At 40.2% G+C, this 13,966-nt stretch overlaps 1 protein-coding gene across 2 annotated transcripts; it reads right to left on the reverse strand.

Annotated features, from left to right (window-relative positions):
* Positions 1-1,905: 1,905 nt before the first annotated feature.
* Ankra2 (ankyrin repeat family A member 2) lies at positions 1,906-13,958 on the reverse strand. 2 transcript variants are annotated; one of them, XM_028790196.1, is made up of 9 exons: positions 13,560-13,958; positions 10,496-10,879; positions 9,574-9,732; positions 7,737-7,802; positions 4,821-4,918; positions 4,205-4,330; positions 3,512-3,578; positions 2,949-3,029; positions 1,906-2,439 (listed from the first exon to the last, which is right to left on the reverse strand). In XM_028790196.1, the coding sequence occupies exons 2-9, from the start codon at positions 10,782-10,784 to the stop codon at positions 2,384-2,386; spliced, it is 942 nt and encodes a 313-aa protein (XP_028646029.1). In that variant the 5' UTR covers positions 10,785-10,879; positions 13,560-13,958; the 3' UTR covers positions 1,906-2,383. The 2 variants fall into 2 exon arrangements, with proteins under 2 accessions (XP_028646029.1, XP_028646030.1); XM_028790197.1 differs by lacking the exon at positions 13,560-13,958 and having other exon boundaries at positions 10,483-10,684.
* Positions 13,959-13,966: the final 8 nt, after the last annotated feature.

Consider the following 13,966-nt stretch of genomic DNA (forward strand, 5'->3'; position numbering starts at 1 on the left):
TCTTGCCATTTGGGACCCTTATTCCCACTGTTTTGAGTCATTCATAAAAGTTAAATTGTTGTATGAATGTAGGCAATCAGGGCAAGGGTCAGTGAGACGGCTCAGAAAATCAGGGCATTTATTGCCAAGCCTAAGGGTCTGAGTTCAATGCTCAGAACCTACACAATGAAAGGAGAGACTCCCGTGTGTTATCCTCTGAGCTTCACACATTCACAACACGTGCTTGCCCACACAAACCTAACAAAACCAGACTGGTGATGAGGAATGTTTACAATGGAGGCATGTCCTTTCAATGCTCAAACGGGAAGAGGCTACCCAGAGATGCATACAGTGAGATCTGTGGGCCAGTGGCCTATGGACTTGAATGAGAAACTCTATGGATGTGCTAAGCAGCCTCCAACTCGATGCTGATATACAGACAGTAGTCTGACAGCCCTCAGTCTAGGGGAACTGCTTTGCTGAGTTCAATTTATTATCATGTAACAAGGTGGCAGATCTAATGGCTTCTCATTGGTTATCTTGTTGATTTCTATTAGTGGGAGGGTTGTGGTATATTGTGGGAAGTGTTGAGAACCTTGTGCTCACAGACAAACACTAGGGGCACTTGGAATGTTAAATACACAGGGTTGTTCCCTCAAAGGAAGGGATGCATAACCAGTTATCTGCCCAGAAGGCTGGGAAGAGACTTGGCTAAGACAGTCTGCACTATTGTTCTCCTTTTCCAGACCTGTATTTGAGTTTGTCCATCTATAGCACCTACAAAAGGTGTCACATATAGCCTATCTATAGAACCCATCTTTATGGAAGATGTCACATGGACTTTACAAAGACTTTCAATTTACTCATGTCTGAAGCTTTATTGTGCACGTGGATTGAATTATCTCCAGGGAAGTTTTCAATACATTGTGACATTGTGCTGTGCTTAAATATGCCTAAAACAAACTCCTTGGGGTCAGACTCTCAAAGTTTGAATCAACACTGGCTACTTAGTCATGCTGAACTGAACTACCTTCTTTTTTTTTTTTAAAGACTTATTTATTTATTTTATATGAGTATACTGTAGCTCTCTTCAGACACACTAGAAGAAGACATCGGATCCCATTACGGATGCTTGTGAGCCACAATGTGGTTTCTGGAAATTGAACTCAGGACCTCTGGAAGAGCAATCAGTGATCTTAACCACTGAGCCATCTCTCCAGCCCCTGAACTACCTTCTTTCCTCTTGAGTATTATTGCTCTGCTGGTCAAGGTGACTGTAGTGACCCACCCCACCCTGCAGTGTGTGGTCCCATCGGAAAGAACCCATTGCATGTAACTCAGCATTTTCACCTAACATTACCTGTAATCTAGCTTTTTAAAATCCTATGTGTATGAGCATTTGTCTGCATGTTTGTATGGGCACCACATGCATGCAGAAGAGATTGCTGGATCCCCTAAAACTGGAGTTACAGATTAGTGAGCTGCCATGTGGGTGCTGGGAACCGAACCCAGTCCTTTGCAAAAGCAGCCAGTGCTCACCCACCAAGGCATCTTCCCGTTTCCCCTTAGTTCTCTTTCTCTTATACTATCCAGATTGAGTTTATATGGATTACAACTGATGTAATACCCATTTTTTCAGATGGATTTACTTCAATCAAGCCTCACAGTCTATCAAATTACTTTCTAGTCCATGGTTCCCTCTTCTGCATTTTAGTAAGAGACAAGTTAATGGCATTCCTCTAGTCGGGTAAGAGCGTCCCACTTCTCTTTTATGACTTTCCTTCTCAAACCTACTTGTAAGAGAAAAACATTCTAAGTATACTTCCAGAGATGAGCATTGATAAATCTTTGTTGATCTATTTGCAGAACAGAAACGTTAAACTGAAAATCCTGAAGACATCTGTGACAAGCATATAATCAAAGAGCTAGAATGCAAACAAAGTATTTTATTTCAACATGATTTTGTAAACCATCACACTGTGCACTTTTTAATTCAACAAGAACATTATTTCCCCCACACACTTACAGAAAGCCCTGTGCAAAGTCAAAGAGTTAATACAAGGGTGAAGACAAACAAGGTGGAATTTTCTTAAAGTGTCAAATTGTGGTACTTGATACAAAGACACATAACCACCCGTACCATAAAAGGTTACATGCCATAAAACATTAATTAATAATTTTAATATATAGTAAAACACATTTATTTAAAAAAAACATCAGGATTAATTTTATTATAAACAAGTGAATTATCCAGAGGAATATTTATTAAAACTCACTAAAAATATTGCAACTGAGATAAAAATTTACACTCAAGCAAAACTATAAAAATTTACATGTAAACAAACTATCATTTAAGGACCAAGGAGTAAGGAGACATTTTCTGATGTCATTTTCTGAGGGTTCATCACTCCTTGATATTTTGAAGTAGCTTCAGCAGATGTGACTCAATGACCTGTTGAACTACAGGGACAGGACATTCAGATCACAGCACAGAGACACAAAACCAAGCAAACAAAAGTCAGTCCATAAATTCAACTGAGCCCTGGGATTTTGTACAACGAAGCTATTCTATTAGGACTGATTATCATCTGAGGACAATGTCCAACAGTTATTCTGAACATTAAGGCTGTTCCTAACTCAGTAGCTGCCCAAGCTTCTGAGTTTTTTGTACTGAGGTTTTATTACACAGTACAATGCTGTCACATAATTTTTTTATGAAAACATTTTTGAAAATCTTGCAAATCCTGACCAGTATTTTTATTCCAGTGATTATGTGAGTTTATGAAAAAGCACAATAAATGAACTCAATAGCTATCTTTACGGGATCTGTTTCCTTTGTACTTCACTAAAGCCTATGTCTGCAGTTAGAATACCAGTGGTTTATACATGGAAGTGAAGAAGGTTTGCAGCACTGGCATTACTACATATGAAGCTTTCCTAACATGACCCAGGAGTTCTAAAGTACTCACCACCTCTGTAGCCCAAAGCTACAGCTAGGTCCATAGAATTATAGCCAGAGTCTGTTTCAATTGTTGGGTCAGCTCCATTTTCTGTAACAAAACAGCAAAACCTATATAAATAAAATAAAAATGTGAATGTCTGTCTATCCCTGGCTTATATGTGAATGAATGGTTGGACAGAGCTTCAGCCAGCATGCTCTTACAAAGTACCGAGCGCATGGGATCTACAGAGTTCATGTTCATGGGATGAAGGAGAGCTACCAAACATCCCTAGAGTAGCTGAACGTCATAAACAACCAGACACAAGTTACACATGAAGACACTGCAAACAGAGAACATAACAGTGGAGTCAAAGGTGACACCACTTGTGAGCAGGAGGGGCAAAAGCTCCCAGGCAGCGGTGGATGGAGGTGGTGGAGCTGCCTCTCCCAGGGCAGTCCTGTGGTGATGGGAATCCACGGGCAAACACTAGCAGAGTAACGCAACCCAATAGTATGTATGCTCCTCCTAACAGGACAACTTAACATGCTCACAGGACTTCTTCCGAACAAGGACTATGCTCCCCTGCTTACCCAAGAGCATCTGCACACATTTCACGTGGTTCCCGTGGACAGCGTAAAGCAAAGGTGTTCCTCCGTTCTGCAGGAGGAAAATTGTCAGTTGTCAGCATTTTTTTTTTTTTCGAGACAGGGTTTCTCTGTGTAGCCCTGGCTGTCCTGGAACTCATTCTGTAGACCAGGCTGGCCTCGAACTCAGAAATCCACCTGTCTCTGCCTCCCAAGTGCTGGGATTAAAGGCGTGCGCCACCACCGCCCTGGTGTTGTCAGCATTTTTCAGTGAGCAATAGTCAATCAAATGCTGCTATGGAACTGGGCATGTAAAACTAGTTTAAAACAATATTAATATTTTATGAAAACGTTTTAAATCATAAGAAATAACTGGATTTATGACACTAACTTGCTCATCCTAAAAGTACATTTTTCTTCCAACCCCTTAATAAAGCTTATATTTCTCTGAAATCAATTAAATCCTAAAAATATTACAATAATTGTATTTATTTGTTCATTTCATTTTTTTGAGACAGAACTTTAAGCAGTCCTGTGGCTTTGAAACAGCCAAGGAGCCAAAGCTGAGCTTGGACTTCAGTCCTCCTGCCTCCGCCTCTGAGACTGTTGCATACCTCCATAGGATATGCACACTAGGCCAGCACTTCCCACCTGAGGTCCAGCCCACTACACAAGTTTCAGTTCAGTGTGTGAACTCACCCAGTCATACTCATTTACGTCAACTCCACAGTCAAGCAGCATTTTGACAATGTCTGTGTAGCCCTTGCTACAGGCCAATGACAGGGCACTCTCCCGACCTTTTCCTAGAAGCTGGGGATCTGCACCCTGCCATGAAGTGAACAGAAAGGACTTTTAATCAATTTAAACAAGAACACTGTCTCTGTGACTATGATACAGTTTAACACTGAGGTCAGGCCATGTTCTAGGGTTAATAAGGAAGTAACACAAACGTGATGAATGCTTGTTACCAAAGCCTGACGCCCAACTTCCTTCCTCCCTCCAGCTGCCTCAATCCAATTCTCCTTCACTCTGGAAAAAGTCCCAGCTCCTCCAAGAAGCCCTTTCACTAAGACCTGTTGGCAGTGCTTCTGCTCCTGCTCCACTCAGAGAGGGGCTGGACATCAACTGCTTCTCACTGTTTCATGGGGGATTCCATTGCTTTCCCAGCTAGAGCCCGGTTCCATGGGAATACTAGACAGTATTTCTCTTGTGCCCTCCACCACTATGTCTAGTTGGCTGCAGACAGAAATACTGCACTAAAGACTTAACTGAACATAAGAAACTACACATGTACAATTTCTGAGCATTTCCTTACATTCTGAAGTAGGAACTCTACCACGGCTATTTGCCCATGTGCCGCAGCCCACATCAGGGGAGTAAATCCTTCTTCATCCGTGTGATTGATAACATTTTCTATTTAAAAGAAAAGCATTTTTTTGTGATCTAAGTTAAAAGCCACATATTAATATCACTTTGAAAACACTTGTTCTAAAAACATATGACTCAATGACGTTCAACAGGCTGAATTTTGTTTGCTGAGGTCTGGATGTACTGTTGCGACTTTCCGTCTGGACATGTTAAAATGGGCCTCACGACAAAGCTGGGTTTATGGTGAACATTCTTTAAAGTATAAATATCACACATACTATCATGTTAGGTCAGCATTGGTCTCAGGGACAGGAGACCCAAGATAGAATCCTGGTTCTTTCATTTTCTAGTGGTTTAGTGCTGGGCAAGTGACTTTATTTCTGCAAAACACAGATTAGTAGAAATGTCATCTCAACACACAGATGGAAAGATCACAACAAAATGAGATATGATAGCCCTTAGCATCACCTGAATGTATCCTTAAAAACTTCAGCGTCTCACAAAGGCCTCCAGCTAGCACTGCAGCCTGTGAGGTTCCCTCTTCCACACAGTGCCTCGTATGATATGAAGACTGGATAATCTGAAACAGTGTCACAATTCCACCTCCCACTTCATTTTATTCCCTAAATGTAGCCTAATAGTTACACAAAGTACAGCTTCCCTCAACACTTACTTGGTAGGTTGAACATGAAATTTCTACTTTTTAAAAAATTATTTCTATTTTAAAGTTATGTGTCTGTTGGGAATATGGGTGCATGTGAGTGAGGGGGCTATTAAACAAGAGGCATCAGGTGCCTCTGGAATTAGGGATGAGTGTAAGCCAGCTAATGTGGATACCAGAAATTGAACTCAGGTCCTCTGAAAGAGCAGCATCGGATCGTAGTTTCTGAATCATCTCGCTAGGCCCTAATATTTGCACATATAAACAGAAATATAACTAAGTCTCACAAAACTAAGACTCTTGGATCATGCTCCCTGTAATCAACAAACAATATTGGGACACCTAACTTTAAAATAAAAGTAACGGTTTTCTTACTCTTTACTATACTAAAAAGCAGTATTTCACATGTATCAACGACTATAAAGAAGGAAATCACGTAAGTCTAGCATGAGAATGGTTTCTTTATAATCCTAGAGCAGAGAATCTTTTCTAAGCAGGATGTAAAACTCAAAAACAAAGAAGAAAAATTCATGATTAAAAATCTGAAGAGGTCCTATAAAAAGAACAAACTGGAAAACTGTATGCAGGAAACAATAGAGGTCAGCTTCCTTCATTTTGGAGTTATATGACATAAATATACTGTAGATAGTTCAGACAAAAGGAAACTCAAAGGGATTATAACCTAAACATCTCAACAACATTACTGTGAGGTACCATTTTAACTCACAGATTAGTAAGAATTTAAGTCTCATTGTGTCTAAGGGGGAAACTGTAACTCTAACGCTAACATGAGGCCAGTCATCTGGTTAACATGTAAAACAAGAAGTCAGAGGCATAGGTGTAGCTCTGTTCACTGGTCTAGGATAGCTGAAGAGCTGATTAGACCCTCCCTCAGCACGACAAAAGTCATCCAGTTTGTGACCCGGATATCTACTGGTGAAAATTTACTCAATGAATATATTTATAAAAAATACTAAGATGGTCAGCAAACATTTGTGTGGCAGGAATTTCCCTGTCCAATCTATTTAAATATTAGTGCAGCAGGAGGCCTGCGATTGGACAGGGAAAAGGAAGGCGGAGCTAAGAGTTCCAGAAAGAGAGAGACAGAGAGACAGAGAGACAGAGACAGACAGAGACACGGAAAGCGGAGAGGGGAAGAGCCAAGATGGAGACAGAAGGACAGGATGATTCAGAACCAGCGTGGCTTTAAATAGCCACAGGTAGTTATGAATATCTTATAAAGTTAGAATAATTGGGATAACTCGTCTAATCTAGTTGGGCAGCTTGTATCACTATCAATTGGACCAGGAATTATTGTGTGGGCATCTTGTGAACTGAGAATTTATTGATACATGAATCTGACTTGTTAATTATGAGCTTCTAGAGTTTTGTTTCTACCAGGCAAATGGGTGTTGTGGTGACTGACAGCGGGGTGGACTGTTGTGTGGGGCTGGCGTGGCAGCGAAGGGAACACGGGAGCTCCGGGCCCTGCTGGAGAGTTGGCAGGCAAAGAGTAGCCTGGTGGGACTGTGCCAGGATAGAGTGGCTGGCAGTAGCGTGGGAAGTCTGCGGGTTCATTTTTTAATACTTCCCGCAACACATTTGTAATCAATGAGATGCATAGTTAAAAAAATCAAATAGAAATCATAGTATATAGTATATGTTATAGTGAAAAAGTATAAACTAGCTGGGTTGTAGAGATATACACTTGTAATCTCAGCACTCAGAAAGTTGAGACAGGAGGACTGTGGGTTTGAGGCCAACTTGGACAACATAGTGAGACAGGCAAAACAAGTGCACATATTTACAAAAAAGAGTTTGTACGGGTGTTGTTCCTGTATATATGTATGCATATGACATGTGTACCTGGTACCCTTGGAGGCTAGAAAGAGGGCATCAAATCTCCTAGATGTGGAGTTACAGACAGTCTTGAGCTGTTGTGTGGGTGCTGGGAACTAGACTTGGGTCCTTTGGAAGAATAGCCAGTGTTCTTAATCTCAGAGCCATCCTAAAGCCCCAAATTTTATACTTTATATTACTTAAAAATTTCCTCTTTTGCTACCCATTGGGTTATGTGTTTGGTGAGGCTATATAACTTCTTTTGTCTTTATAGTTTCCTATACAAAAAATAAAACAAACAATAACAATTCTAATAAATTCAAATGAATATTCAAAATATAATACTTAAAACTAGGGTATTACCTTGTTCAATACGAGTAGCCAGGTAGAGCATCTCTCCCTGAGCCGCCAACTGGTGAACAGACAGAGCTGAAACAACATGATAAAATTCTTCAAGTGCATCTTGTGGGTCACACAGTTATTATCCCATGGTGAAGCCAGTTTCTTTTCCAAAACAAACCCCACCTTCTTATCATTTAAGCCTAACAAAATATAGTAATATCACAGGTTGTATTCTCCAAGAACTGACTCACATAATATGACTCCTGCAAATTATTATTTTTGGGCAAAATTTATCCTAAAGTGTGATTTAGGTACTTAATTTTTAAAATGCTACCCGATTCCAAACTTATGAAGGAGATTCAAAACGACGTAACAGCATTCCTTTTGGCTTCCTTAGTGACCACACTGAAGATCTAACTTGTTTTTCCTGAGAGGGTATCACCATGTTGCCCAGACCAAAGTTGAGCATGTAGGCTCAAGCAATCCTCTCTCCTCAACTTTCTGAGTAGCTGAAGCTACAGGGATATACTGACATTCCCAGCCTTTTAAACCCTAAATACATGTATTTTTACAATTTATGCTAAGTGAGTATTTTGCCTGCAGTGTCCATAGAGGCCAAAAGAGGGGTGGTGGTGTCAACGGCCACCATGGAAGTGCTGAGAATCCAACCCAGAAGAGCAGCCAATGCTCTTAACCACTGGGCCAGCTCTGCAGTTCCCTAAATATTTTTATTTTGACATTGGATGGGTTTTCATAACATTAGGAATGAGTTCATAAATAGAACACTGGCCTTGCTAGATTTTTTTTTGAGGGGGTAAGTTTAATTTTAAAGAGAGTCTCATTCCGTAACCTGGATAGGTTCAAGTGCCTCATGCCTTGCTGAAGTGTCCTGAGCTCTGGGAACACAGGTGTGACTGTCTTGGCTGGTGAGAGCACATTTGTGAGCAGGTCAGTTGAGACTAGTTAGCGTGTTAACACTGGCTGGCCACTGAGCATTTTTATTTGTAACATGGGAGAACAGTCTCTAGCTTCGTATTTTTTTTTTTCCAGCAGGGAAGTTCTACAGTTGGAATATTATAAAACAATCTCTGGGAGCTGCACTGTTAACTAATACTGCCTTCAGTGTTATGTGGAGGCACACACATTTAAGTAAACTGGAAATGGCCCTTAGGTAGAATTAGAAAGCTTCCTGACTTCACTGCTACTGTATGAATCTGGAGGGATTAAAGTAGACACTGAGATTTCACCAGGCTTTAGAATCCAGAGACACTCACGTCATAGTTTCAAATCCAGTTACTCTCATCTCATTGTTAGCTGGTTAGCTCTCACTCAAATACTCATGCTTCACTGAATATTTGTTAACTTAGGCAGAGAAACTTTACATTCAAAGTTTTTTAAAGGGTGGCTTCATGTTTATACTATATGCTAACGAAATGTTTCAGTAGGAATTACTTATCTTTTACTACAATAATTTCTTGATCAGTGAACTAATATGTAAGTTTATATTTATAATTATGTTCCTATATAAGTAAAACATTAAACTGTAAGAACACAAAATCACTGATACCTTAATTTGTAAAAAAAAAAAATAACAGTAACTCACTTCTTTTTGGTAAAACTATAAAGGTTTTAATAATATTTTAAACCATTTGTTTTGATAAAGATATAACAAGAAACTTTCAAACACTGAAAAACACATGAAAAAGTTTTAACTTATTAAAAAGATTAATGTATCTCTTAAGCTTTCAAAGCTAGAATATTTATTTAATAAAACCAATATTTCAGACATAAACTCCTAATTTGTAATGGCATTAGCTATTTACACTAGTATTTTGATACATTCTAAGTGCATACTTACAATTTGCTAACAGAGGTGTGGTAGAGACCTCGTTCCCCCTGTGCTTGTTGGTTAAAGTAGTTGACTGTTTTATAGGAGAGAAGTGTTTTGTTGTAGAGGGTGTGTAGACATGCCTTACTTGAATTCCAGGAGAAGGAGATGTATGGATATTGCACTCAGCTAAATAAAACAAATTAAAATAGTATTTTAATGACAGAGCAGTATAATAAACGTGTTAATGTTCAAATGAAAAATGTATGAGGTTTAATAGCTTCAGGTCACAAGTGTTTATCAGGTGGTAGTAATTTATTACTTATATTAGTCGCTACTATTACAGTGTAAGTACTACAAAGAAAGTTATTAATCTTGATTTGCTATTAGTTTTAATATTCAATAGATCATTACAAAGTAACTACAACTACAGCATGCTGACAGATCACTGAATTACAGTACTATCTGATGTAAATTAGTCATGAAACAGGAAGTATTAGACTAGTTTTGAACAAGAAAAGGAATATTTTTCTATCATTTAAAAGGATACAATTAGGAAAAATCCAATTGGGGAAATTGTAAATAAAGATCAGATGAGGATTTATTTATTTATTTATTTATTTATTTATTTATTTATTTATATAGGGTTTCACTATGTATCCCTGGATAGCCTGGAACTCACTATGGAGATTAGGCTAGCCTTGAACTCACCTGCCTCTGCCTCTCAAGTGTTGGGACTAACTAAAGGCATGTGACACTAAATCTGGCTTAGACAAGGAATATTTTAAAATATCAACAGAAATTTAATGTGGGTTTCTGTGAGATTCTAGAAAATCCTTTTAAAAGATGACTTTCAAGCTTTTCCTCAACTCTGAATCTCATGATTCAAAGAAGACAGAATGGAATCAGCCAAATGAAAGTGGATGGAGGGAGTTGTACCATAACTTTCAACCTTTAAATAAGACAGACGCCACCTCCAGGTCAGAGTTAACTTGATCTTGAATATTTTTACTATCCTCTTCATTTAAGGACTTCACAAATCGAGAACACACGTTCATATCAAATCGGTTTGGCAATATGAATTTCATTCCCATGGCGACACCCTGAGCTGATCCTTCATCTGAGTTCGGGTCCAGTTGGTGCTCTATTTTGATGTCTGGCATCCCAGAGAGACTATAGCTGCTGGGACACTCTTCAACGATCAGCTGGGCCCCAATGTCCAAATTTGCAGATGTAGCCATGGTTTTAATAATTAAAACTTTTCTTCATGATTTCTTCTTTTTTTGTTTTCAAGGGCGTTATCCAGTATTTTCCTGGAATTGGGATATTAAAATATCTGAAAGGAAAAATTTAGAAAATTTAAGGTAGTATATTAACTTATATAAAATGTCTACACACGATCATTTTAACTTCACATCCAAACAGTGCTCTTGTAAGCCTCCTTACATAATAGAAAACACACAATATTCAGAGGTAGGGAATCTGCCTATGAACCAAGGCTTTGCTGTTTATTGGCTGTGTGATATGTACAAGTTACTGACCCTAAGAAAGTCTCACTTATAAAGAGAGATGCTAGCCGGGCAGTGGTGGTGCCTTTAATCCCAGCACTTGGGAGACAGAGGCAGGCGGATTTCTGAGTTCGAGGCTAGCCTGGTCTACAGAGTGAGTTCCAGGACAGCCAGGGCTATACAGAGAAACCCTGTCTCAAAAATCCAAAAAATAAATAAATAAATAAATAAATAAATAAATAAATAAATAGAGATGCTGCTGTTAGTGTACAGGGTCCTTGCACAGGACACAGGGAATATGCACACCTCCAATACTGCCCAAACACATCTATCTCATAGCTGACAAGTGCCCAATGTTTAAAGATCAGGCTGCCACAGAAAATACACTCTTGTGTTAAGACTGTAAGCCATTATTTGAGATTCATTTTAAAAAAATGCCATTTCTGTAAGTCTTCCCGATTTGAGCTGAGATAGAACCAACTTTTAGGCAGGTTGACTGGCACCGTTTCCTATGATACCTGTGATTCAGACAGTGAGGCACTTTACAGACTTCGTTTTAAAAATGAGTTATTACACTTATCTATTTTGTTTGCATGTATGTGGGAACACACGGGTCACAGCATGCATGCAGACATCAAGAGGACAAATTTCAGGAACTGGGTTTTCCCATCTATCATGTGTGTTTCAGGAACTGAACGCAAGTCATCAGGCTTGGCAGCAAGTGACTTTACCCACTGTGCCACCTCCCTGGCCCTGCAAAATTCATTTTTTTAAGAATTGAAAGTGTACTTATCAGTTTTTGTTCAGATTAAGCATAAGCAACTTAATGTAACTTTTAATGAGAAATACGTAGATTATGGATTGGTATCACAGGACATGTGATAATCCCAAATATACAGTCACTTGAAACAGGAAGAACTGAAGATCCAGTTAATTTTTCTCAACTGACAGCATATTGCTCCTTGGACATTTTGAAAGGGAACTGAGTGTGTGATGATCAGAATTACTTGGAATTCAGAGAGAAACGAATTGGTACCATATGACCACTGTTCAGCGTTTTAAAACCATTTCACAAGACTGATCCTGCTGAGTGTGGTAGAACGCTAGAGAGAAGGAGAAATAGTCCTCCTCCAAAAGGGGCACATCAACTGGTCATGTCATACTAAATAGTAACACCCTGAAAACGTACATATAAGTAATATTATACAAGCCAGGTGCGGTGGCACACACCTTTAATCTCTGCACTTGGAAGGCAGAGGCAAGCACATCTCTGTGAGTTTGAGGTCAGTCTGGTCTGCATAGTACCAGTTAGAGCTACTTAATAGAGAGACCTTATCTCAAAAACTTCCTTAAAAAAAAAAAGATTGATCCTTATCACAATCTTCTGAGTAGAATGGGTGGGTAATACTCATCTCAGTGGAAAAAGAAAGCTCCTGAATCCTGAGAAACATACATTGCTCTATCAACTCCATCACTGAGGTCAGTAAATAGGCAGCAATCCAAGAATACAAAACTTCCAGGGGAGAGATGAAGCCACTACAGTCACACAAAGTATCGCATAACGAAAGTCTTTACAATTTGTCAGAAGGCAACAGGAACAGAAAGGTAGTTCAGTGCTCAGTGGGAACTGTTTCTAAGGAAAGAACAATTTCTTCCAGGCACCTGTAGGTTGAGCGCAAGTCCATCCCCGCCTCCAACCCAGCTCCCCCAGGGGATGTCGTGTGTCCCTTTTAACACCGCTTTTCTCTTGAAAACTTCCTTTCAAGCTTCCTTTAAAGGCGGGGGTGGGGGGGGAATGCCACATGGAGTACTTTTTTCTTTTGATACAAGGTCTTATTTTGTAGCCACGCCTCTGCCTTCCAAGCATGCTGGGATTAAAGGTGAGTACCACTTCCCTCACCTGGTTTAAGATCACTCTTAGGAGCCACCGCACATAAAACCTACCTAGTGCCCCATAGGTATTTTCTGATCTTAATTTGAACAATTTTTTACATTTTCTTCCTCATATTTTCTAATTGGGTCTGGTAATTTATTCTCAACATCAACTACTTAGATGTGTCAGACACGCAAATCATGAGTTTCCCGAGACTCAGTCATTTCTAAAATGGGGTTAAAATAGTCACCTCTAATTTTTTTTTTTTTTTTTTTGGCGAGCCCCTATAGAACAATAGGTTTCAATAGACGGAATTACCAGTCTTTGGCAGGAGAACAGGAAATGAAGAGGGAACGGTTATCTAGACTCGATTACAGAGAGGAGCAAAGACTGTTGATACGCCAAAACTTAAAGCACAGGAGAGGGAAAACCGAAATGACAGAGATGATGAGAAAGAGTTAAGAGAGAAAGGGTGGGAAGGCTCGCCAGCCAGACTCCCAGGAAGGGAGTGTATAATGCATGCAGTGGGCACAGCCCCTAGGGGAAGCTAATCGCAGGGGCTCCCGGTTCTTTCTAACTCTTGAAATTGTCCTACGAGGGGGAAAAGGTGCTATAAAAAGCGAAAGGCGTCTCACAGGCGACAGGTGTCCGAACAGGCGTTCCCGCTATATGGCCGCGGGGTGACACCCGCTCCCGTTCCCGCGCGGCGAGCGGATCCGGAGATAGGGGCCGGTCCGGCGGGTACGACTACCCGGACCACAGCGGGAAAGCGGCTCGGGCCTGGCCTAGCTGCAGATCGGTTCCGAACCCCGCCTGCTTCGGGCCCAGACGTCACTTCCTATTTTTTATCTCCTCTGAAAAAAGCCGAGAGCGTTCAGTGAAGGCTAGAGGACTATCAGTGATCGCTTCTCGTTTCCCTGGAGATCCGCAGCCCATCCTCACTGAAAGCTAAGGTCCGCCTCAGTTCCGGGTCACTACAGAACAGCCGGGGGCCCCGCCCCGCTGCTCCGCCTACTAGGGCGCATTTTTATAGTTCTTTGGG

The sequence above is a fragment of the Grammomys surdaster genome, unplaced genomic scaffold (genome assembly GCF_004785775.1).
Source record: "Grammomys surdaster isolate TR1022 unplaced genomic scaffold, NIH_TR_1.0 125876, whole genome shotgun sequence".
In the NCBI taxonomy this organism is placed as follows: domain Eukaryota; kingdom Metazoa; phylum Chordata; class Mammalia; order Rodentia; family Muridae; genus Grammomys; species Grammomys surdaster.

Excerpts from the sequence above, each read along its gene's own strand:
- Ankra2 (XM_028790196.1), bottom strand. The coding sequence starts at position 10,784 with ATGGCTACATCTGCAAATTTGGACATTGGGGCCCAGCTGATCGTTGAA. Across the intron at positions 3,579-4,204 it reads ACGTAAATGAGTATGACTGG|AACGGAGGAACACCTTTGCT; the intron begins GTGAGTTCACAC and ends TTCCTCCTGCAG. Across the intron at positions 2,440-2,948 it reads AGCTTTGGGCTACAGAGGTG|TTCAACAGGTCATTGAGTCA; the intron begins GTGAGTACTTTA and ends CTGTCCCTGTAG.